The sequence below is a fragment of the Quercus robur genome, chromosome 10 (assembly GCF_932294415.1).
Source record: "Quercus robur chromosome 10, dhQueRobu3.1, whole genome shotgun sequence".
NCBI lineage: Eukaryota > Viridiplantae > Streptophyta > Magnoliopsida > Fagales > Fagaceae > Quercus > Quercus robur.
In genome coordinates, this window is record NC_065543.1 from 12,642,124 (window position 1) to 12,669,109 (window position 26,986).

The window sequence follows — 26,986 nt, forward strand, 5'->3', positions numbered from 1 at the left end:
CCAAAGCTTCAGCCATATCCACCGATTGAACCTGGCCCAAATTCTGGCATAGAGCAGCAATGACTTGCCCAGCCTGGTCTCTAAACACAACACCAATCGCAGCTGACCCCGAATCTTTGGAAAAAGCAGCATCAAAGTTTGCTTTGTACCAATCTGCAGGTGGTGGAGACCAACGCACTCTAGGCCGTGGAATAGACACACGTTGCTCCTGCCAATTCACTTCCTCATATTCCATCACCAACGCCTTGGCCCGATCACCCAGCTCATGCAGCGGCCAAACAGGTTGTCGTTCCCGCAACCGATTTCTACGTTGCCATAAACACCAAGCCACCGTGGCAAAGAAAGCAATCCTGAAACATGATCCACCACTGAAAAGCTCCCCTAATAGTTCAAAGAAAGTCCGACACTTCTTCTGAACCAGCGAGCGGAACTCTGGGATTGACATCCAGACCGAGCGAGAATGATCGCACAGCCATAAGCAGTGTAAGGTTGTTTCTGTGTGGTCATCACAGCCATCACACAGCGGACTGATTGGGAGGTGCCGAGCCAGCAGGTTTTGTTTTGTTGGTAAAGAATCCCTTGCAGCGCGCCAAATGAAATGCCGTATCTTATTTGGTGTCCGGATCTTCCAAATCTTCTTCCAAACCAGACCACTTTCGTCTGAAGTTGATGAGCTCGGCATAAGAGAAGCTTCAGCAGAAACCAACATCCGGTAAGCACTCCTGACACTATACTCACCATCATTGGTTAGAGGCCAAATCATAGTATCTTCAGCCCCATCCTCGCAAACCTGAATCCTACGCACCATATCTGCCTCCCACGGAAGAAAGCAACTCGCTAGGCGACCCGGGTCCCAAATTCTAGTGTCAGGGAGGAATAAGTCACAGACCCGCTGAACTGATGAACTAGCTCTTGGAGAAATGATCTTGCTGTGGTTCAAATCAGGCAGCCACCTATGATGCCACACATCAATCAATTGGCCATTGCCAACCCTCCATATTGCCCCTTTCTCAATAACCCCACGAGCTTGTAAAATACTCCGCCAAGCGTAAGAACATTTAGGATGAACTGAGGCCTCAAGAATATTCCCATTCGGAAAATATTTAGCACTAAACACTTTGAAAAGAAGGGATTCTCGATGATGTAGAAAGCGCCACACTTGTTTAGCCAACAATGCATTATTAAACTTTTGGAAATCCCGAAACCCCATACCTACAATTGATTTTGAAGAGCATAAAGAACTCCACTTAACCCACTGAATTTTCTTCGCATCACCACTTCCCCACCAAAACTTGCGAATCATGGCTTCAATATCTTTACAAAGGCCCATTGGAAGCTTGAACACATTCATTGAATAGACTGGGATAGATTGAATCACTGCCTTAATCATAACCTCCCTCCCTGCTTGAGATAACAACTTTTCCTTCCATCCTTGCATACGGCCCCATATCCTTTCTTTGATTTGAGTGAAACATGCCGTCCTGTTCCTTCCAACAAAAGAAGGTAAGCCTAAATATTTCTCATAATGTCTAATAGCAGGGACATTTAGGGCCACTTTTAGAGCTTCCTGAGTTGCCTCATCTGTGTTTCTACTAAAACAAAGAGTGGTTTTCTCCTTATTGATCACTTGCCCCGAAGCTACCTCATAGTAGGCCAATAGCTCTTGAACTTTATTGCATTCTTCTAGAGTAGACCTGCAAAAAATTAAGCAGTCATCTGCAAAGAATAGATGAGTTAGTTTAGGCCCATTTCTACAAAGTGAGAAACCATGTATATCTCCTTTTGATGCAGCATTCCTTAAGAGTGCGTTCAAACCCTCAGCACAAAAGAGGAACAAATAAGGAGAAAGAGGATCACCCTGTCTTAGACCTCTAGAAGGAACAATCAAATCTTTTGGCTCACCGTTCACAAGAATAGAGTATGATACAGTGGTTATGCATTCCATAATCAAAGCCACCCAAGCAGACGGAAATCCCATCTTGAGGAGAATTTTTTCAAGAAACACCCATTCTACCCGATCATAAGCCTTGCTCATATCTAACTTCATAGCCATAAAACCTTTCTTCCCTGTGCAGCTATTCTTCATATGATGCAAAGATTCAAAAGCAATTAAAATATTATCTGTAATTAATCTATCAGCAATGAAGGCACTCTGGGTCTCAGAAATAATGGAATTAAGCAAAGGCTTGAGGCGATTGGCAATCACCTTACTTATGATCTTATAAATCACATTGCACAAACTTATGGGTCTAAAATCCGAAACTCTTTCAGGATTGTGAACTTTAGGAATCAAAGTGATAAAGGTATGGTTTATAGACCTGAGGATGGACCTCGAATTTAGACAGGATAAAACAGCCTGAGTAACATCCATACCTATATCAGTCCAATAAGTTTGATAAAACAAAGGCGGCATACCATCTGGACCAGGAGCTTTGAGCGGAGCCATTTCCTTGATTGCCACTCCCACCTCCTCACTGGTAAAAGGTCTCATAAGATCTTCGCTCATAGTCTCAGTTACCACAGCTTCAACCCCATCCAAAACCCTGTCAAAATCACGTGGATTTGAAGAAGTGAAGAGATGAGTATAAAAATCAGTAAGGAGAGCCGAAAAAACTCCCTCATCCTCCTGCCAATCCCCATTCCCATCACGCAAACCCTTAATGAAATTCTTCCTCTTCCTTTGTGTAGCAGTCCCATGAAAGAACTTTGTATTTTGATCACCATGTTGCAACCACTGAACTCTGGACCGTTGATGCCACATCTTCTCCTCTTTATCATATAAGATATTCAATTCTTTCTTAAGCCGCACCACTTCCTCATGCTCCCCAGTTTTGGCCGAAACTGCTTCAGCTCGCCACAACTGATCCTTAGCTTTCTTTATCTGCTGTTTTACGTTCCCAAAGTGGACCCTATTCCAAGACTTCAACCGTTTCTTACATCGCTTAATTTTTGTGGCAGCAACGAACATGGGAGTACCATTAGGAGCACAATCCCAAGCCCTTTTTACCACTTCTTTGCACTCAGGATCTGAAATCCACATTGCTTCAAACCGGAAGGGCTTCCTGCGCCACTTTTGGAACTCATTTGCAGCATCCAAGGTTAGAAGAATAGGCCTATGGTCTGAGGTAAAGCAATTCAGATGCTTCACCCTACCTGTAGGGAACCGAGTCAACCACTCATAATTTGCAACCACCCTGTCCAATCTTTCCCATATCCACTCTCCTCTTCGCCTACCATGCCAAGTGAAATCCGGTCCTGAAAACCCCAAATCAGCAAACCCACAATGGTCCAATGCATCACGAAAATTTTGCATCAAGTAGTGGGCCCGAGGTACCCCACCTTTCTTCTCTTGCACTTCAAGCAACTCATTAAAATCTCCCAAGCAACACCATGGAAGCTTAGGTTTAGAACTAAGCATACGTAACATATTCCAACCCTCCATCCTACACCCTGTATCAGGCTCTCCATAAAACCCAGTCAATCTCCACGCAATTTCCGAACCACCATGCACAATCGAATCTATGTGATAGTTCGAAAAACTATCCACCCATACATCAATCCCTGCTTTCCACAAAAGAGCTAGACCACCACCCCTATCATCCGTAGGTACCCTAAAACAACCATCAAAGAAAATCTGATCTTTAACCCATTTCATACGCTCCTTAGATGACCATGTTTCAGATAAAAACACAATCATGGGATCTTGTGCTTGCACAATATCGGCAAGCTCTTGAATTGCACGCCGGTTCCCAAGCCCCCTGCAGTTCCAAGCTAAGATTTTCATGGCTGTCGGCGGGGCTGAGCATCAGCCTCCACCGTTTGAATTTTGTGAACAATTGCTTGCTTCTTTCTACTAACTCTCACAAGATCCCTTTCCTCGCTCGGATCTTCCCTAGTACGTTTCAGAGAACAAAACTCCACAGTTTGCGTGGAAGAAGCACCATCACGTACAAGTTGTAGAGGCACATCCTTCACCACCCTTTCTAACTCACCCATTCGAACTCCCACATCATTAACCCCACTGCCCCTAACAACCTCCCCATTATTCTCCCCACCATCAAAACGTTCTAACTCCGCATCTATATCATCCAACTGAGCTTGAAAATCCTGACCAATGGGACCACTCTGCTGTCCTAGTTCCATATTTATATTCGGACTACTCACCTTCGGATTTCTATCAACTTCCACATCCCCTGGTACCGTAACCTTAGCATGCATACCAACACAATCATCCACCCGCCCCATAACTCCATTACTGTGGTGCTGGGCACTACCATCCTTTTGGTGAAGAATATTCAGCTCATCCTCATCTCCATCATTACCCCATTCCGGACTTGGAGCAGCCCCAATATCCTCATTTACCTCCTCTTCATAACCCGCAACACGAATCACTGTTTTCTTGGCCAAGTTCGGGGTGTTTGCTCGCAGCCAAGGGCCGAATTGTTTGTCACCCTCCCTCAACGCACCCTTCCTTTTCAGTCCTACTGAGCAGTCCCTATCATGGTGGGTAAGACGCCCACACCAATAACAAACGTTAGGCAAGCGCTCATATTTGAAGCTTACCCAGCCTTCCTCACCGGAACTTAATCCTATCTTTCTACCTCTGCACAGCGGCTTTGTAATATCAATCTTCATCCTTACCCGCAAAAAGTGGCTTCCTTCATAATCCTCATCCTCTGCCCCTGAGTTTAAGACTTCCCCTGCAACTGATGCAATGTCCTGTGCCACCCTCAACTTCAAACTACTGATAGGAAGATCATGAACCTGTAACCAGAAGTGTGCACTGTCAAAAACCAAGCCTTTCATCTCCGTTTGACTCCCAATTCTCTTCAGCGCAACCAAAAACCTGTCAAAAGACCATGGTTCACCAGCGAGTACTCTGTCCGCATCAGACTTCTCAGAGAAAATAAACAACGTTCGGTTGTCGCCCATATCACGAACTTCAAATCCCCTCTTAGTGTGCCACAGTGGTTTGAATGTTCTTGCGATTGCCTCTATATTCAGCGCCCTCACCGTGAAAAATCTTGCCGCCAACAAGAACTTCCCTTCCAAACCCCCATCGTCAACGTTATACCTGCTTCCTTCAGACTCCGACAATGAGAAAGTCTCCCACAAAGCAGAAAGATTGTCCATACCTGACGTCCAGAGAAAATCCCTGTACCGAAATAGTCACAAAACCAGAGAAAAGAACCACAGCCTCACTCGGAGAGTAGGCACTTATTCTACTACCCTAGGGTTTAAGCGCCGCCTTAGGTTAGAGAAACAGAGACCCCCAGACATAACTCTCTAGCTATTTGGGCGTACTAGCAATGTGTTGCTTCTACCAAAGTGTGAGTTAATGTCTTTGAGATCCATACGGAGTGATAGGGGTCCAAGCTCTTGGTCATTATAAATTCATTTTTTATTTTTTACAAAAAGCTTCTATTTTCTAAGTGCTTATTTCTTTTACATATTCAAAGATCTGGTTGAAATTGGTTTTTCTTCCTACAGTGTCTCTCCACGCAGCACCCATGCAAAAACGTGTGCTACCAGCCTCCTTTGCCTGCCAAAGAATGAGAATAAGTCCAAATGATACTCCAAGAAAGAGAATGGATAATGTGCAGTAAAAGGATTCCATGAGTACTTCAAACAAATTCAATTTAGGGTCTGTTTGGATAGAACTTATTTGCTTGAAACTGAAAACTGAAAATACAGTATCAAAATAATTTTTAAATGTATGAATAGTACCGTGAGACCCATTTTTAATGAAAAAGTTGCTGAAAAGTGAAGTTTGTGGGTTCCGTATACTGTTCATGAACCCATAGAACTGATAAAAGAGGATTGAAAAGTCAATAAACGATGGCTACTGTTCATCCCAAAAAGCGTGTGCAAAAAAAAAGAAAAAAACGTAAATGCAAAACGCGGACGTGAGATAAGTCCAATCCAAACCGCACCTTAATCAACAGGAAAATTTAAATTACTGATCCAAAGGCAGGAGCTCAAAAAGTACTGACATGTGGTTATGCAGTTTAGGAGATAACAATTCAAAGTGTGGCTATTTTGATAGCTCAAACTAATTATATCAAAATTTAATTTGCGAAGACTGGTTACTTTTGCCCATTATATTTCTACCTTAACACAACCTAAAGTAAACTTTACTTCAAAATATTATCAGCTTTGAAAAGCCAATGGACACAAATTTCTTTACTTGCCTAACTTACCCTTTATTTTTTTGAGTAATCAGCACTCCCTTTACTCATCCAAAATCAAGAATAATTAGTACTCCGTTTCCATTTACTTTATTTGATTTAAATTAAGGATGACATTTTTAGAAACAAGTAACATTTTAGTTCAGAGGGAATGAACTTAATTTAAATAATGATAAATTGCCTTAAGTAAAAAAATACAAACAATTCAGACATGAGGGCACAATGGAAATCTCCTACAAAAACAAATAGAAAAAAAAATCCTATACCATATTCTTAGTGTCCCACCAACTTCAATATGCCATGTATTTGATTATTTTCCATTTTAATTTTTGGTTGCTTTATATGGAAAAACAAAGGACTAGTGTGCAGGTTGTGATTGGAGGGGGCATAAACCATAAAGTAGAACACTTAGTGAGACAAAGGGTTTTTATTCAACAATTCGAATATGAGTAACATAAAAATAGTTAACTACATTAGTCTATTAAAAAAGACTGAACTTTAAAAGGCAAAATGGCAAAGCATCTAAAAGCAAAGAGATTGAACCTTTTGTTGCAGCCTGCAGAACAGCCTCCTTGGTCATAAGCTTTTGGGCCTTTAGTCCTGTGTCATATGCAGAGGATTGAGGACAATACGAACAATCCTCACTACACCCACCCGTCTTGATTGAGAGCAGAGTACATTGCTGCACTTCCCTAAAGTTATGTGCATGTCTATGAACTTGAGCCTAAAGCACACACAAAAAAATATATTCACTTTATGAATTAAATTAATTTAATTAACCCTAACAATCACAATAACAATAATAATTGCAATACATTTTTTTTTTTCATATAAGACAGACGCAGCAAGCATTTATACACTTAAATTCACAAAACTTCTACAAAAGCCTCACAGAATCGCACATAATGTACAGGATGGAACAATCTTTTCCTTTTCCTTTTACTTTTCTTTTTTTATTTATTTTAAAATGTTCTAAAAAGGAACACAATTACACCAGAACATTTTTTTTCATTGACTTTCCTACATTTTCCCAGCAATGAAACATAAAGTTGATGCGCACACTTCAAACAGCAGGATATAACAATCATAATAACAACAATATTTCAAAAAAGAGAGAAACTTTCTAGTTTCTACAAAGCATCTATACACTGAAATTCACAAAATTTATACAAAAGCATCACAGCAATTGCACATAATGCACATAAATGTACAGCATAGAAGCTTCTTTTCATTTTCTGTTCTTTTCAAAAGGTTCTAAAGAAGGAAAAAAATTAGTAATTACACTAGAAAGTTCATTTTCTGAGCAACTAAACAGAGATTTGATACACATACTTCACAGAACGAACCAGAAACAGCGCATATAAAATGTAAAGCAAGAGAAACAGAAATTAGAAGAGAGAATCGAAACTCACTCCGTGGAAAAGGAGATCGAGAACCGGAGAGTCGTAGACGGATTTGATCTCGTCTCGTGTCCAATCGTTTCTCGGACCTTCGCTTATTGCTCGCTCGGCTTGCACCGCAGCAGCGGAAGAAGTAGAATACGAAGAAGAAGAAGAATGCAGTAGGAGGATTGAGCGTCTTAGCTGGAGAGCGAGGATTGAGCGAACCGAAAACATGTTTGATTAGTGAGAAAATGGAAAAGACGTGGTTTTATAATTTTCTCGGGAAAAAAAGAAAAACGATTTTCCCGGAAAATGGAAGGAGGAGAGGAAAGGTAGAGAGAGCTGACTGAGAAATCGAGGTGTAGTAGTAGAAATGGGAAGCGAGAGTTGGCTCACCTAACTAAAAAATACAAGTGAGACACAAAGACAACTGTGACTGTTCCATCTGCCACGTTGGCTCAATGACGTCACCTACTACCCACTTAGCCTGTCCTTGTCTGAGAAAAAGTGTTTTGTTTAGATATTTCTTCGAAATTCAATAAATAAAAAATATATGTTTAGAAATAATTATTTATTAATATATGTTTTTTATTTGTCAGTGAGGTTATTTTTTGTAAGCGGAATATTTGGGTCTAGTATTCAATAGTATTAGATCTATTGGGATTATGACATATGTTTATTTTTAGATATGAGTCACTGTTTGACCGAGTCCAGTGCACTAAAAGCACTGAACTTAACCTAGACTCTTTGTGCAAATATGTTTTATGCTTATTGAATTTTTATACCGTTAATATAATATCATTTAACACGAAATACCATCCAAGGTTGGACTTGTTTAAACTTTAAAACTCTTTGGGGTTTGTGGACGGTCAGATGGGAGATTGTTTTTTATGTTTTTGCTTATGTATTGTTTTTTCAAATCGGCATTTCCATTTGGTGAGCCAAAATGTAAAATTAGGGATGGCCATACCCATTAGGTAATGGATATCCTACCCTACCCGATCCAAATGTTTTGGGTAATACCCAATTCTTCATGAGTAGAACCTAAACAGGTAGGGTATGGATATTACCCGAATAGTTCGGGTAGGGTATGATCCATACCCGATTCGTATATATATATATATAAAACCTTAAGTCCCTCACTTTCACTCACACACACACTCTCTCTCTCTCTCTCACCTGAGCCTCCATCCTCATCGTCACTCTCTCTCTCTCTCAGAGCTTTCCAGTCTCCGCCTTTCCTCACTGTCATTCTCTCTCTCTGTCTCTCCTCATTGCTTTTGCTCTATTGGTTTTTGGGTTTGACTTTTTGGGAAGGTTCTATCTCTCGCATATACCCACAGTTATTGGTTTTGGCATCGATTTTTTGCTTGATTCTCGTTCCTCGTCTCTGCAAATCAACTGGGTCTTCCTACCACTCTATTTCCTCAGGTAAATGACTTATTCTTTTTCCCTCTTTTGCTAGTTTGGCTTCAAAAGAAAATTCTTTTCTGTGGGTATCTGGGTTTGACGTTTTGGGAGGATTCTGTTGATAATTAGCTTTTGTTTCCTTTTCTAGACTGAATTTGTCAACTGGTGAGTTTTTTGTTCTTTGCATGTTGTTTACTTGTGTTGTCTTGTTGAATTTATCGTCTGGGTGTGTGTTAGATTTTGATTTTAGAGTTTGAATTCAACTGGGTATGTGTCAAATTTGGTTTTTGATTGAATTTTATCAACTGGGTATGTGTTAGATTTGGTTTTTGATTGTATTAAGGTGTTTGATTCTATATGGAGATATGTCTATTTATAGAGAGGAGTGAATCTGTCCAAGTTGTTTCACAAACGGAGCATGTAAGACTTGGTTTTTGATTGCATTAAGGTGTTCTCAATTTCTTGTTTAATGGCTAAACCTTCTCTTTAAACACTAATAGTCTGTACTCTGTACACATTTGAAAAGAAATCAAATTGGACCACTTTAATGCTATTGTGCAGTTTTTGTGTTGCTTTTGATAAACCACAAATTAACCTTACATTCATAGTATATTTAACAATGAAATGATTGAAGGACCCATGTATATTTAACTAATCTTTCTCTCTCTCTTTGCAGTTGCCTACATGTCTACCAGATCCTCTGCCTGAGCCCTAGCCCCAAGGCCCCCAACTAGCGCGACATCAGAATCACAATCGTTGTTTGGAGAGGAAGTTGAGTCCATTCAAAACGTTCTTGATGATTATAAAGAAGATGAACTGGAGGAAAGTCATGCCATGGAGCTTTCAGACTAATGGATAGGTATTATTATCCTTGATTATCCTTGATTTCGGTCTATGTTTGGAAACTAGTACTTTAGTTTAGGTAGAGTTAGAATGATATGCTAAGTAGAGAGAGGCGTAATTGTAAGATTTTCATGAAATGATTTGTGTTTGTGTATGTGAATATGAAACAATATTTGGGTATTGTGAATTTTCTGTTTATGTGTTTATTTTGTTGTATCACTGTGTGTGTTTGTGTATTCTCTGCTGCTTTTTTTTTTAAGAGCTCTTTCTAGTAATGAAAGTCTAAGTGGAATGCCATAATGGTAAACTTTTAGGGGTTGAATATTACAGTAGCTGATGATTCATGATTTGAGCAATCAGTTGTAAAATTGCACCAACCATAGTTTAAACAAGACAGTGTGAAAAAACCCAATACTGCCCCTTTTTTGAGTAGCATTCTGATCATAATATAGTTAAGAAATGAATTTTTTTTTTCTTGGGTGCATTCCATGAGGACCACCAACAGTATCTGAACACCGGCCTCCCCAAGAAATTCCATATTTGATGCTAGAGTCAGAGACATAGAATTCAAGTGTTGGCTGATATTTTGGGAAATAACTATTAATTTACTAAGGAAGTATGTTTGAAGTTTCTCATTTTGTAATGAATTGGTATATTGAGTTATGTCATTTAAAGATTGTTTGGAGTTGTGTTTTATGCCCAAGGAGGAAGAATTCCTTGAAGACAGGCAAGAACTGAGACAATTATGTACTGTTAGTTTTTAGTTTTATTACCTCTGGTAGGGGTATGCACTTAAATACTTGTTGTATTTGCTGCTTATGTGGCCTATTTGAGCTATAATCTCTGTTTTACTTTAATAGATTTAGATTATTTGCATGACATGTTTTTCTATTTTCCTTCCAGTTTAATTATGTGATCCATTTCTTTTTTGTTTTCTAACTAACGCATACCTGTGCATTTTTTTAATAGGTTGCTGATGATTCAACAATGTATGGATCTGTGTGTTAGTTGAAGAACTTGTACAAAAGCCCTTTGGATTGCTTTCCATGATTTTAGATAAACAACCTTCTTGCCCACCTTTAAGTCGTCATATATTAACCACAAAGAGATGTTATTGCATTCTCTCGAGGCTTCCCTTCTTTGAATTGCATTTTGGTGTACTGAATAGGTGTGTTCATCCAGTGGAAATATTTTACACTGAAAAGCCTGAAAGTGACTTTTATTACTGTTACATTGACCTTGATTTTGTAAAATTTATTTTAGGAGTTGCCATTTGCTTGACAAACAACTGAAGAGGCAGAGGAAAATGTTGCTTCTTTATTTTATTTTTTTATCTAATAAAATTTCTATCTCTATCTCAAAAAAAAAAAAAAAGATTGGTTTTTTATTGATTAGTTTTCTCTTTTTTAAGATTGGTTAGTTTTTATGTTAAAATGTTTTGAATTAAAAAAATAAATAAATAAATGGGTTTCGGGTAGGGTATGGATATCCATGGATAATATATTCGGGTAAGATTCGGGTATGGATATTAAGAGGTATTGATAATCAGGTATCCATGGGTAAACTTTTCGGGTTGGGTATGGGTATACCCGATCCATACCCTACCCATGGCTATCCCTATGTAAAATAACTCTTACTGTTCACAAAAAATGGACAAAACACTACAACCTTTGAGGAGCTAAAATGGAGTGGGATTGCAAAAATAAATACAATATGCTACTGTGAAGATCTATATTTAGATCTTCCTACATTTTTTTAATTATGCTTTGGGTATTGTGTTTTTGTTTTTTGATGAATTCAGTTTCATCTCATTATAAAAGTAGAATTTTTAAAATTATTTTAATGTAATGTATTGTAAAGTAGAGTATGGGATGAATGATGTATTATTAAAGTACAAATCTAAAATAAATGAAGTAACTTTTACCATTTTCTCTATTTTACATTGTCACTTAACAATACACCCTATCTCTTATACTACATCGTATTAGAATAATCATTTTTATACCCAACACAATAAAATCTCCACCTAAAAAAGGCCACCTCATCACAAGCCACTGCAATGCTGCCACCCATAACTCATATCTCTCTTTACCTTAAATTTCTCTCTCTAATGATGGTTCTTTGATTTTGGGGCTTTTATTTTTAAGATCTGACTAAGACATGGTGAGGAATAGAAAGAGTGAATGATAATGAATGAGTATTTGCAAAAGTTGGGTTTTGGGGTTGAGGAGGAGAAGACTATGTTTGGATTTGATACGTCACAAATCAAAGCCATTGTTGCTGATGACAATGGTGGGTGGTGGAGAAAAACTTGGAAGGCTCGGCGGCTATGGAGGTCGGAGAGAGAGAGAGAGAGAGAGAGAGAGAGAGAGAGAGAGAGAGAGAGAGAGAGAGAGAGAGAGAGAGAGAGAGAGAGAGAGAGAGAGAGAGTCTGGAAAAATGAAATAGAGGTTACTACATTAAGATATAATCTTACTGTACCAAGTTTTTTTCTTTTTTTTTTTGCATTCTTGAATGTCGGGGTGATTTTGTGTATTTGGAAATGCATTTTGCATTCCCAAATAGGAATGCTTTTACATGTGTAGAAATCAATTCAATTCAACTCATGTTAATTGGGTTTAGGTCGATTGGTTATATTTACATATTTTATACTTTGTTAAAAATTGATTTTTTATTAATTATTAAATAATTTAAATGAAATTATACACGCAGTGGTGGAGTAAAAAAAAAAAAATTCCAGCGGCCAAGCTATGCCAATTTGATATGCCTTAACATATAGGATGTAATATAAAAGAAATATAATATAATAATAATAACCAAATGATTTTTTTTTATATATAAATGACAATTTAAAAAATGTCCCAAATTTTTAACTATAAATATCACAATATTTTTTCTTATAACAAAAGAGAAAAATGTGCACTTATATTTCCCTAGCTCTAAATACAAAATGAAAAGGAGTTGCAAGAAAAAAAGAAAAAGAAAAGGATTTTGTTTTTAGAAAATAAAAATAACTTTTACTAAAGAGATTTATGTAGCTATATATTTTCATGAACATATGCTTTGAATACTCCTAAAATAAATTATTTATACGTGATAAATAAAAGTTAATATTAGAAGAAAAAATGAGACATTAATACTTTAAATGGGTATTTGTACCAAAAAAAAAAAAAAAAATTAGGACAAAAGTTAACTACAGAATTGGTTGTAACTTAAGGTTATAACCTTACTCAATATCTTTTTATTGAAGGTGAATTTTGACAAATTCACCATTGGATTGTATTTTCTTCTTATATCCTCTATGCTTGCAAAATTTCTAGAAAATTAAAGATCAATAGTTATGTTATCAATAAATTGTTTAAATTCAAGTTTTTGTAGTTTAAAATTAACCACAAAATATAAGTTTATAGATCATATAGTAAATAATATTTGATTAACACAAAATTTGATAGGTGAATTAAGAGTGTAAAAAACATATAATTCAACAGTTAGATTTTCAAAATATGTAGTAATGTTAATTTTATTTAAGGAAGTTGTAGCCTTAGGTACAACTAATTTTGTAGCTAAATTTTGTCATTTTTTTTAAATGAAAGGGACCTCCAATACTCATGTGTTTTTTAAAAACATGCTTTAAATACTTCTAAAATTAATGATTTTTCATTAATATATGCTCTGAATACTCCTAAAATAAATTATTTGTATGTGGCAAAATAAAAGTGAATATTTGAAGAAAAAAAATGAGACATTAATACTTTAAATGGGTATCTGTAAAATGTTTTTTTTTTTTTAAATGAAGGGGACCTTCAATACTCGTGTTATATAAACACATGCTTTAAATACTTCTAATATTAATGAGTAATACATAGCAAAAGAAAAGTGAATATTAGAAGAAAAAATAGACATTAATACTTTAGATGAGTTTTAGATTCAATACCCTACCTATAGTTTCTTAGGCTCCCCAATTAAATCATTCCATGTATCCTACTTACCCACATCAACCCAAACAGTTGCAAACCCATCTCCATGGTTGCCCAACCCGCTTGAATCTCAAGATTACAATCAAACCCGACTCATGGCCACCAAAACCAAAAAGACCATAATCAACCCATAACAATTGAAACCCAACTCCGTCTCCGTCTCGTCCCATCTCTGAAACCTAGCAACCCACTGCCACCCAAACAATGACGAAAGATTCACCATGGTCTTAATCCTTTCAACAAAACCCAAACCCAAACTCAACAAATCATAGCCAGCTAAAACAAGGTCTGTAATAGAAAACTCACTGGAGCATAAAGCTTTTCCATGGGCCAAGCTAGGGTTTTGACTTTGATATGTAAAGATGAGATTCTATGGTGGTTGTTTGTAAAAGTTCGAATTTGTGTGAAAACACAAGAGCTGTTTAGACCCCCAAATTAAAATTACAGCTCAGTTGATTTTACTCTAATTTAAACTAAGTGCGAAATAGAGTAAATGCGAGCGAATAATCAATATAACTACTCTAAGCCATATTCATCAAAACACAGCAGTAAAATGAAAGCTTAAAGCTAAAAGAGTAGGGAAGAAGAATGCAAACACAAGATAACACGTCGATGTGTTATCGAAGAGGAAACCAAAGACCTCAGCGAAAAACCTCTCTACCGCCCTCCAAGTGGTAAATCGATCCACTAAAGAATAAGTTGGAGTACACGAATAACAAAAGACCCTCTAAGCCTAGTCTATCCCATATACTTGAGCCCTCCAAGCTCCTGCTACCAACTGACATGACGAAGCCTTGTCTTCTCTAGCTCTCCGAATCACGCAATTCAACCCAATTGTATCCACCAAACAAATGGCTTCTTCCAATGATTCCCAGCAACACCAAAACCTCACTTTACACTCAGGATGGGTGTTGTAAGTATTTGGGCTATTAACCTCTCAAGGATTTGGATATGGAGAGATAGGAGTTAAGAAAAATCACAATGGATTGTGTAGAGAATTGTGGGTATGATAATCTCTAACTCTTAAGGGTTGTGGCTAGGGTTTTTTCTCTGAAAAAGCACTCCTCTCAATATGTAGGTAATGTGGGTATATATAGTGTAGGTAGAGACCTAGTGTATAAAATATGACAAATTGGCAAAACAGAATGTTTCGCAGGTATCTCACAGGAAGGCCTTACCCACGAGACACTCGCGAAAACCAACTGTCACAATTTGTCATAACTCTTCGCATTCCAGTCATGTGCTGAACACATGCTTCACTTCGTGGGAAGGCTTCTTGCGAGCCACCCTCAAAAACACCTTTGATCTTCAATAAGTCTTGAGTCTTCACACTCTCTCTCACACACACCCCTTATAATGAAATCCCACATAAAATACAGGGTACAAAAGATTGAACAAAATTACAATCAAATTTGGCACAGAATTAAAACTAACACAAAATAGTGGTAAATCACAACTTTACAATCTCCCCCTTTGGCTATTCCGTGACAAAACATCTAAAACAGACTCTAGACTTAAACGTGAGTTTGGAAATAGTGGTAAAACTCACTCACACCTAATCTAGAAGCTGTGAAGCACTTGCATATATACACCTGTAACCTAAAACACTCGCACACATACAAAACTTTTATTAAGCTTATGACAAGTTGGATACATGGTACGTATATGAGGAAGTAAAGTGCGATCAAGGTAATAAACAGAATATAAACAATTATGCATATCTTGATCAAACAAGAGCAGTCATAAAAGAATGACTACAATTAACATTTAGCTAGTAAATGATCATCCGGACATGCAATGCAATTAAGAGTAATGAAAAAATCAATTGAATGTCCAACACATAACCAATGTGAAATACAAGAAGTATTTGCATCAAGGATACAAGATCCAACAAGGGCACAAGTGTGTAGTACTAAAGATAATGCAACAAAATCTAAAAGTACTGAAAAACGCTACAAAGCAAGGATACAAAAACTAAATACCGAATCTAAACTGAAAGTTTTAAACCAAAGTACTTAAAGCTTTAAAAGAAAGCAATGTAAATATCCAAGAGTTATAAAGACTATAAAGGTAAAAACAAAATTAATCCACTAAGCCACCAGAATGAGCCAATATCTATGATATGCTATGCTATGCTCCCCCTCAAACTGTGCAACTCCCCCTCAGAACTTTCTCCCCCTTTTTACTAGAATCAACAAAGAAGCTAGAACTGCTCATATTCTAAGTTGGATCCCTCTTGTTACTGTCGTTGCTCCATTATCATGTCTTCAATCTGAGACAATAGCGCAGTAATCTGGCCTTCGACATAGGTAAACTAATTTATGGTGTGCTGCACATGGGATTCTAGCATACCATACATCTGCTCAACCCCGGCAATGAGACAATCAAGATGATTGGGTCCCCATGCTTGTGCTTGGGAAGATGGTTGTGTAGTGCCCTCTAGGGCTGAAGTGAACCTGTCAATCTCTTCCTCTGTGTCCCCACCTTCTTCCTTAATATCGTCCCTCAGGATTTGAGAAATGCCAGTTTTTGATCCAGTGATGTGGGCTTTGCTTTGGGTCATCGTATGAGCACCAATAGGATAGTCCCTTTGCACGATGGTAAGATCACTTGGAATCTTCAACCTTGTCTTTGCTATGATACCTATAATGAGACTTGGGAATGACAATATTGTCCATAAGTTCCTCTTGGTGATGCTCTTGGTCAGGAGGTAGTATATATGACTGCATATGTCGATCTCCTTATGTGTGAAGAGATCATACAGGAAAATGGTTCTTGGACCAAATAATGTTGTCAAGTTCGTCACTAGGTAAAGGTTGTGGATCATTACATAAGCTAATGTTCTCATCTCCGCGTTGAAAGGAATGGTATTCATTGACTTCTTTTTGAAAGAGCCATCGAGGAGCTCTGCCATTGGTTTAAGAGGGTCCAATTTATCATCATATTGTATGGAGATTTGTTGAGATGGTGGACGAACTTCTAAGAACTCTTGAATGGAATCCCTTGTGATAATAAATTCCTTTTGTTGCACCCAACAGTTGATGTGATCTCCTTCCACAGTGGCATTCATGAAGAATTCTCTTATGAGTTTAGTATAGACATTTCCACTTGGATTCAACAACTTTGTCCAAGTTCTCTCCTTGAACACCTTAGGTATGGAAGTGTTTTCAAAGGTCTCCATTCTTACAACCCTTTCCATGATGATCGTTGCCCTTTTGTAGCAATCATTCTAGGCCATGTCTGCCTCAATGGTTCGAAAATTCTCTGAGTTCGTGCGTGGATGCTTTGAGGATTTCTTAGATGTAGAGTGCTTAGTGGGAGACATCTGCAAAAACAGATACAAAGACCAAAGCTACAAGTGCAAAAACACAAAACAAGAATACAGGCTTGATTAGATTCAAATTAGTCCATAAAATAAACACAACGTCCTAAAAAGAACATAAACAATGTCACACAATCATGTTATAATTGCTAAAACATGTAATATCATTGAAATGGAAAAAAAATGACAATTGTGCAAGTGTGTGCATCAAGTGTGCATGTGGTGTGTATATGAGAAGCATGTGCAAGGCATGACTAAGCACATTTGGGTCAAATTGTGTAAAACACACACCCAATGATCAAAACATGATAAACAAATCCAATCATGGGAATCCCCAAAGTTTGGTACTATTTGGAGTCCAAAACAACACCAAAATGCCATTTGGGCATTTTAACAAACACTTGATGTGCACCTATAAAACTAACATGTGATCAATGCATAAACATGAGTAAATCTTGCCTAAATGCATGTTAAAATTTCCACAATTGGCCAACACAAACACAAACAGATCAAATGGGACAAAGCCCAATCAAGAAATTGAAAAAAATTTAACAAAATTTAAAGTTCCCAACCCTTTTTCAAAAATACCCCAATTCAAGTAAAACCTAGAATTTTCTGCATAATCTAAGGAAATATAGAGGAAAGATTGTATGAACATACCTTAGAAAAAATGATTTTGAAATGATTTGCACTTGAAATTTGTTGGGTTTTTTTTAGAGAAATTAAGTTTTGGGTTATTTGAGGCTTGAGGGAGATGAAGTGAGGGAAAACAAGTGATTTTAGCCCTTTAAAACTAAAAACACACTTTTTTGCGGGTTAGCTTCTTGCGAAGTTACTCACGAAAAATGCCTCTAAAGTACAAAACTTTTCAAGGGAAGACTTTACTCGCGGCGAAAGTTTCTGTTTGAATTTTGTGTTTTCATATTTTGCCTTAACCCATTTTCGCAGGAAGAGCCTAGTTGCGAGCTTCTCGCGAAAATGCCTCTGAAATAGTTTTTGATGAAAAACATGAAAAATGCAATTTGAACAAAAACTCAAAACATGAAAGCATAAAAACACTTTCAAAAACATATAAAATACTCAAAAATCTTTTTGGGTTTGATTGACAAGCAATTGAGTATACACATCACATTTGAACATGTACAATCACACAAATGAAATAAACATTCATTGAACAAAAGTCTTGTGTGTTGTGTGTGTGTGTATCAAATGTGAAATAGTCCTTAGTCCAGAGTAAAGCTTCAATGATTAATTCAATCAAGTTACACACAACTGAACTAAGTCAGGTGGTCTATCTCAATTATAGAAATGAACATATATGACCTCCCACAAGAAAATAATTACATATCTTTGAAGCTTTTCATTTGGCTTCTTTACAATTCATAACATTTGATCATATTTTATCTTTACATCTCATTTTGAGATCGATGCCTGAAATTTTTTATATTTCAATTTTGCGGGTAAGCCTTGGCTTTTTGGGCACCGTACATTTCAATACAAGTCGCTTTCCTTTTTTTATAGTCAAATACTAGTATGTGCGATGGTTTTTGCAGCTCATTATTTTTTTTTTTAGATTTGACATTTGTTGAGCTATGGAGCCAAAACATAAAAAAATGTGGGAAAATATATAGGCACAAGTTTATGCATGTATTAAAACCATCAAGACTATTGACCAATCATTCATGACAAGCTTGAAGATCGATTTACAATAGTCACACATAGATTTCAAGATTTTTTCCACAAAGATAGATGTGCATATATAACAAGCTAAGCTCGAAAATGCACCACGCCATTAGTACGAAAGTACTAGGCCAAACTCACACATGATATACACAACATAAGCAATCAAACTTTTTAGAGATTTTTCAATTTTTATGGGTTTTTGAATTTTTCAACTCACTCACAAATAGAACATGTAAAGTAAGATCAACAAAAACAAGAAGTACAAAATAAACTTTAAAAGAAACATGCTAAAATGTGAAACATAAGCAAATGACCAATCAAAGTCAAAACATATAGGAAGAATTTATGCATGGACATGGTCTAATGCTTATTCATGTGTACCTTTCTTCACCCACACGACACGTGCGTTTGGGATGATATCCCTAGAGGATTAGGTACTAGAGCTGTAATTCTCAAACCTTTGGCTGAAGCTCACCAAACACGAAGTGATGGTATCTATTATCTTCATCACATCACTAAAACTGGAGTCAGCTTCTCGCCCTTTTAATTGCTTGGCATTCCAATTCCCCTTTCCTTGTCCTCTTAGCCTTTGAGGATCAGCTTTCTTCAATGCATGAAGTTTATAGCAGTTAGGTCTTGTGTGTCCTCCAACTCCACAATGGTGGCAGAAGTATTGAACTTGAGGACCTCTTTGAGACTTTGGGAGACACTTCCCGTTAGCCTTCGATTTGGTCACAAATGGATTTTAAGGTTTTGTTAAAAACTTTCAAGCATTTCCATTTGGCTTCTTCTCCACTTTTACATTCTCAACACTTGGAGTTGCTACCATTGGTTCCTTAGCTTTAACAAATTTCATTTCCTTGGACACATTGGCACTTGAACTACTCTCTACAAAATATCCTAAGCCACTTTTGTTAGAAAAAGGCTTTTGATGTGTGTAGTGGGCCTTTTTTACAATGTTGGGTTGGGCTGCCTCCTGAGATATTAGGCCCAAGTGTTCTGAGTAAGGGAGTCGGGACTGGTCCAACTGCAACTCACTTTGGTCCGGCTTGTGCACAAACTATGTCTCGTTTGCCAGGCTTTGATCATAGGCCCATGATAGGCAGAGCTGCTATGGGTAAGTTATGGCAGAAAAATATAATAAAGATAACACAAGAAATAGTAGACGAAATGAATAAAAGGGAGCGACAAGAGGCACCCCATAGGCCAAAAGTAGAGAAATAAATGGGGAATAATAATAATGGGGTTATTGAATTAAAGAAAGAAAAATCAGTCTGTCATGCCAAGTAATGTTGCAGAGCAGAAATCAAGAAGGTAAACCACTTCCTCAATGCGACTAATCTCCCAGGGGAAAGAAATTAATTGCTTTAAGGGAACGGGCCTGAATGACTTATGTTTAATGAGGATCCTCTGTCTTTTTTGATAGAGAGCAAGGCTTTAGAGGGAGAGAGGAGATTAACTTATTAGTGCATGCCTACCATTCTGTACTCCTTATTCTCCATCCTTCCAAGTTTTTCCTTTCTTTTTTTTTTTTCTTCCTTTTCTTCCTTAGTGTTTACTTATTTTGTTGTGATTCTCTCCTAGAGGTTACTATTATAGTATTTGTGATTGTGATCTTGACTGTGATCCCCTGCTGTGCACGGCAAGGCCCCTTTTCATAGTGCCCGTCGTGACCAGATTTTACTATTTTAGCCTTTAACAACCTTTGTCTGGTCTGAGTGTCCTTATCGATCACTTACTGGTTTGCCTATCGCTCAGCCACCACCACTTACTTGTGCTTGCCGTGAGACCAGACAAAGAAGGCTATTTTGTTTGTTTACCTGTCGTGCTACAGTGTGAGTGCTCTCTCTCTCTCTTCCTATCCCTCATGGCATGCACCTAGTGGTCCTAGCTCATCGTTACTTCCTTTGGGTGGTATGTCATCCCAACAGGATGTTTACCCCAAAAGAGCCTGAGCAGGAATCTCAGAATAGGTTTTCCCCTCTCCTTACCGCCAGACCATGCCCTTTTTAGGCTTGTTGCTTATTCTTCCCTCAATGACTCAGTATAGTCATTTGGACTTTTTGGTTACGTTGGGCATCCTTGGCCCATTTACTTTCCTTGGGTCCTTTTGGCCCTTTTCCTAGCTCTTCATTCCCATGGACTTTTACTAACTCCTTTGGAATTCCCTGGCCCAATTACCTTATCCTTCATCCTTGGGGCTCATGGACTTTCCATCAACCCCTTACTTTCCTTACTTCGGGTCTACTATGGCCCATTCTCACTTTTCTACATCACATATTGCCCATGAGTTTGCTTCTCAAGGCCCGTCTACTTTCTCAAGGCCCATTTGTTTATTTCATGAGCCTGCAATCCATTATTCATGTTGCTTGGGCTTAATGGTTTTTCTATCCACTAACTAACTCTTTTCTGCCCATGTTGCTGGGCTTCTTCTTTCTATTGGGCTTCTGAAAATGATCATTAACAATGTGCAAGCACTTCGTTAAGTTTCTTGGAGGCAACGTGCTCCACTTTGGCATTAGCTTGAATCACTTCAAGCTCAAGAAACTTGATCTTGGAATAGGCCTCGGTTAGTTCTCCATTCAACGCCTCAACTTCACACTTCGTTTCCTTGTACCATACAAGTATGCTCTTGTAGTCTTGTTCAGCTTTCTTCATTTTTCTAATGGTTGCCTTAGCCACTCTAGCATACTCTCCATTTTTCTCAAGAAGAGAATTATAATATTCTTGCAATTCCTTGGTTCCTTCATCTTCATTATTGGATTCTTCCCGAATTCCCATAGACTTTACTTCGGTGTGCTCACCGAGTTCTTCCACTAGAAGGCTCAAATCTTCCGATGAGTCCACAGGTGCAATGGTGATAAATGCGGAGTAATTTCCTTCTCCATCACAGCTTTCTTCTAAGTCAAAATTTGAACCATTTGAGTCACTACGGGTAGTTGCAAAGACTTTACCCTTTGCTTTCAAATACGTGGGACATTCTTTCTTCACATGCCCATGTCCTTTGCACTCAAAGCACATGACCATTTCAGACGGTGAGGAATCTCTTGAATCCTTCTTCTTGAAGGCTTTCTTGTCCTTCTTGAACTTTGAGAATTTGCCCTTCTCAAAAGACTTTCCATCTCTCTTGAACTTTAGGAACTTACGGAAGTTCTTAAAAAGGTACGCCACATCTTTTTCAACCTCATCCTCATCCGAGGAGTCTTGAGCTTCCAATCTCTCACTGACTGTCTTGAGAGCAATAGATTTTCTCTTCCTTTGAGGTGGTAGAGATAGCTCATATGTTTGAAGAGAATTGGTGAGTTCTTGAATCTTAATCTCATTAAGGTCTTTGCTCTCTTCGATGGCAGTGACCTTTGCACGAAAACTCTCTGGCAATGATCATAGAATCTTCCTCACAATCTTGGAGTCCTCCGTCTTTTCTCCCAAGTTGAATTTCCCAATCACCACTTCATTTAGCTTCCCATAAAATGAATCGAATGACTCGTTTTCACTCATCTTTAGCTCCTCGAAGTGTGTGGTAAGCATTTGCAACTTGGTGTCCTTCACCTTTTTGGTGCCTTCATAAGTCGTCTCCAAGATTTTCCATGCCTCCTTGGCAATTGTAACATGAGAGATCCTGTGAAATTCATCAGGAGAAATACCACAGAAAATAGCATTTAAAGACTTGCTATTAGCATTAGCTGTCGCTAGAGCTGTCTTATCCCATGTGGATTTGGCGGCCTCTGGCCTAGACCATCCTATCTCGACAACATCTCAAACACTATCATCAATAGAACATAGAAATGCCCTCATATGGACTTTTCAAAAAGCATAATTGCTCCCATCAAAGTATGGTGGAGCATTAAGCGATTGAGATCAATCCATCTCAAAAAAGGTCTAGGATCACACTTAGGTAATGAAACCATAGCAAGTGTACCCACTCTGATACCAATTGAAAGTTCGAATTTGTGTGAAAACACAAGAGCTATTTAGACCCCCAAATTAAAATTACGGCTCGGTTGATTTTACTCTAACTTAAACGAGTGTGGAATAGAGTAAATGCGAGCAAACAATCAATATAACTACTTTGAGCCATATTCATCAAAACACAACAGTAAAATGAAAGCTAAAAGAGTAGGGAAGAAGAATGCAAATACAAGATAACACGCCGATGTGTTATCGAAGAGGAAATCGAAGACCTCGGCGAAAAACCTCTCCGCCGCCCTCCAAGCGGTAAATCGATCCACTAAAGAACAAGTTGGAGTACACGAATAACAAAAGACTCTCCAAGCCTAGTCTACCCCATGTACTTGAGCCCTCCAAACTCCTACTACCAACTAACTTGATGAAGCCTTGTCTTCTCTAGCTCTTCGGATCACACAATTCAGCCCGATTGTATCCACCAAACAAATGGCTTCTTCCAATGCTTCCTAGCAGCACAAAACCTCACTTTATACTCAGGATGGGTGTGGTAAGTGTTTGGGCTATCAACCTCTCAAGGATTTGGATATGGAGAGATAGGAGTTGAGGAAAACCATAATGAATTGTGTAGAGGATTTTGGGTATGACAATCTCTAACTCGCAAGGGTTGTGGCTAGGGATTTCTCTCTGAAAAGGCACTCCTCTCAATATGTGGGTAATATGGGTATATATAGTGTGGGTAGAGACCTGATGTATCAGATATAACAAATTGGCAAAACAGAATGTTTTGCGGGTATCTCACAGGAAGGCCTTACCCACGAGACACTCGCGAAAACCAGCTGTCACCATCTGTCATGACTCTTCATATTCCAATCATGTGCTGAGCACATGCTTCACTTCGCAAGAAGGATTCTCGAGAGCTACCCACGAAAACACCTTGGATCTTCAATCAGTTGTAAATCACAACTTTATAGTTTGGGTGTCCTTGGCCATGGGTTGTTGGGTTTGGGTTTTGGTGATGCCATGTTTGGATACTCCATGCTTAGATCCATGTTCATCTTTAGATCCTTGCTTGCATGTTTAGATCTAGCTTCTTGCACCTTTAACATGCTTTCTTTGCCTTTTGTGCTTTTTCTTGCCTATGTTTGGTTTCATCTTTTCCCTTTATTGCTTGTTTGGGTGCAATTGCTTGTTTGAGATCATATCTTGATGATGTTGGCATGCTTTTGCCTTGCCTCTCTCTCTTGCTTAGCTTTGCATGTCAGGGTTTCTCATGTTAGCCTTAAATGTATGTTATGACGTGATTAGCATTTATCCTTGAGTATAGTAATATGTTGGCGTAAATGAACTTTTGGTCCCTACATTTTAGGGTCATTTTTATTTTGATCATTACATTTCTATTTTACCACTTTTAGTCCCTAAACTAAAAAATGCGTTCCATTTTGGTCCTTACTGTTAGTCCACTAACGGAAATTGCTGATATGGCTAATTGAGTGCACTGTTGGCACTTTCAACGCTAACGTGACCATTAAAAAAATACTTTAAAAAATAATTTTATATTTTTAAAATTCCATGTCAACATTTTTCAAAAAATTTTAAAAATTTTAATTAAAAAAAATCTCAAAAAACTTTTTACTTAAAAAAAAAAACATTAAAATCTAATTAAAATTTTTAAAAAAATATTTTTCTTTAGTTTAGAGGTGAGCTAAAACCCAAGCCAACCACCAACGCTGTCACCAAAACCTTAGAAGAGCCTAATCCAAAAACATATTTCTTCATGGAACTTAACCTTTCAACAGAGAGCTAAAACATTGAGTTCAAAGCTTCAGTTTAATTCTTTTCATGAGGACACATAAAATGAGAAGGCTACAGCAAGACTTATAAAAATAAGGCGTAAATGCACTTTTAGTCCCTACTTTTTGGCTTTTTTCCGTTTTAGTCCCTATATTTTAATTTTACCACTTTTAGTCCTTAAATCAATTAACGCGTTTCATTTTGGTCCTTTTCGTTAGCCCACTAATTGAAATTGCTTAGGTGGCAGACGGAACTATTAAAATAATAATAAAATTTTTTATTTTTACTATTAAAAATGCCACATTAGCTTATAAATTAAAAAAAAATTATTTATTAATTTTAACTAAATAAAAAAAATTAAAAACAGATTGTTTAAAAAAGAAATTAAATTAAAAAAAAAAATTTCTTTACATTGTGTTCTTCCTAGTCATCATGAAGAACATGTTCATATTCTTCCTCAAATAATATGTTTGGTTGTGGAGGAAATTAAAAAAATCAAGAACATGCCAACATGGAACACGTAAAATCAAAGGGCACAGATCTACAAAATACAAAGACCTTCAAAGATTCAAAACACAAAGAACACAAACCCAAACCCAACCCTCAATCTCTAGCAAACCCAGAACATCACATGAAAAATCAAACCCTCCATGCAAACATCAAACCCAGAAACAAACCCATAAATTTCAAACCCAAATTAGAGAAACCCATAAACAAACCCAGAAATTTTAAACCAATCGATCTAATAGAGACCCACTGATCTGTGATCTACGATCTCTCTCTCTTCACCCAACCTAATTGTGCTCCTCCTCACTTGAATTTGACCATAGATACTTCCCCACTACGAGTCCAGCGTAGAACGGAATGTAAAACGCCATAGCCGATTCCGGCTCCATAACCCGGCATTTGTGCTTCAAGAGCCAGTTGTGGAAAACGATTTCCAAAACGAACTGGTTCGTCCAGTACCACGCTGGAGTTAGGTTCTCTGGCACGATCCTGGCTAGCCCGGTTGCCACCGGACCTAACCCACCGTTTTCCAGAGTGTCGCAGCGTGAGGTCCATGGGTTTAACCGATTGCAATTCGCGAGAATCTTTGCGTTAAACACTGCGGGGAGGTCGTACACATAGACCCGATCCAACCCACATTGGTCTTCCGGGTCGGGTGAGGTGGAATTGGAAGCTTGCGGCAGTTGGAATTGGCAGTCATTGTCATGAGTATGGGTGTAGGGGTGAGGGAGAGAGAGTAGAGAGTGAGGATCTATTTTTTTAATTTAATTAATTTAATTTCTTTTTTAAACGATCTGTTTTTAATTTTTTTATTTAGTTAAAATTAATAAATAAATTTTTTTAATTTATAAGCTGACGTGGCATTTTTAATAGTAAAATAAAATTTATTATTATTATTTTAATAGTTCTGTCTGCCACCTAAGTAATTTCCGTTAGTGGGCTAACAAAAAGGACCAAAATGGAACGTGTTAATTGATTTAGGAACTAAAAGTGGTAAAATTAAAATGTAGGGACTAAAATGGAAAAGAGCCAAAATATAGGGACTAAAAGTGCATTTACACCTAAAAATAAACCCCACCTCAAGGCCAATATTGAACAATAAGAAAACAACACACTAAAATCTATTCACATACTCTTTCCTCTACCAAAAAAAACCAATCATATAGAGCAACTTCTAAGGATTAAGCTGAGAAAATCAGTGGCTGATTGAGAAAAATGATGGAACTGAAAACAAATCGACTTGACCTTTTATATTTGGAGTCTTGGACCTTGCTTTTTACAATTTTTTTTTTCCCTTTGTAGCTTTTGCTTTCTTGCTTGACTTTCTCGCCATTTGTGGAAGGTGAGAAAGTGCGAGAAAATGAGAGCTCGCTGAGAAAAGAGAGAGAGAGGGAGATAGTCAAATCAAAAGTTGTTTGTTAAAATTTTTTTTTCCTTAGTTTAGAGAAGAGCTAAAACCCAAAATGGAAAAAAATAAATAAATAAATAATCAGATTTAATTTTTTTTAAGTAATTATTTTAAAAAAAAAAATTTAAAGATTTTTTAAATTAAAAATTTTTAAATTTTTTGAAAAATGCTGACTTGGAATTTTAAAAATATAAAATTATTTTTTAAAATATATTTTTAATGGCCATGTCAGTGTTAAAAGTGCTAGCAGTGCCTTCAGTTAGCCACATCAACAATTTCCGTTAGTGGACTAATCGTAAGGACTAAAATAGAATGCGTTTTTTAATTTAGGGACTAAAAGTAGTAAAATAGAAATGTAGGGACCAAATAGAAATGACCAGAAAATGTAGGGACTAAAAGTGCATTTACGCCTAATATGCTTTGCCTCATTTGTGCTTATTGTCTTGCTTTATGCCATCTTGTGTGATCTCTTTATGTTGGTTGCACCTTTGCATACTTATTTGTCTTGTTCATATGTGTTTTCTTGCTTGTTTGTCCAAGTCATCAAGCATTGCTCCAAGATATGATTT

At 37.5% G+C, this 26,986-nt stretch overlaps 1 protein-coding gene and 1 long non-coding RNA gene across 2 annotated transcripts; one reads left to right on the forward strand and one right to left on the reverse strand.

The window, feature by feature from the left end:
- Nucleotides 1-5,410: 5,410 nt before the first annotated feature.
- LOC126701468 (biotin synthase, mitochondrial-like) lies at nt 5,411-7,961 on the reverse strand. The gene is made up of 3 exons (XM_050399582.1): nt 7,601-7,961; nt 6,732-6,912; nt 5,411-5,542 (listed from the first exon to the last, which is right to left on the reverse strand). The coding sequence occupies exons 1-3, from the start codon at nt 7,802-7,804 to the stop codon at nt 5,526-5,528; spliced, it is 402 nt and encodes a 133-aa protein (XP_050255539.1). The 5' UTR covers nt 7,805-7,961; the 3' UTR covers nt 5,411-5,525.
- Nucleotides 7,962-8,724: 763 nt separating this feature from the next.
- Nucleotides 8,725-11,127, forward strand: LOC126701469 (uncharacterized). The gene is made up of 3 exons (XR_007647368.1): nt 8,725-9,001; nt 9,657-9,839; nt 10,793-11,127. It is a non-coding gene; the product is annotated as an uncharacterized LOC126701469 (long non-coding RNA).
- Nucleotides 11,128-26,986: the final 15,859 nt, after the last annotated feature.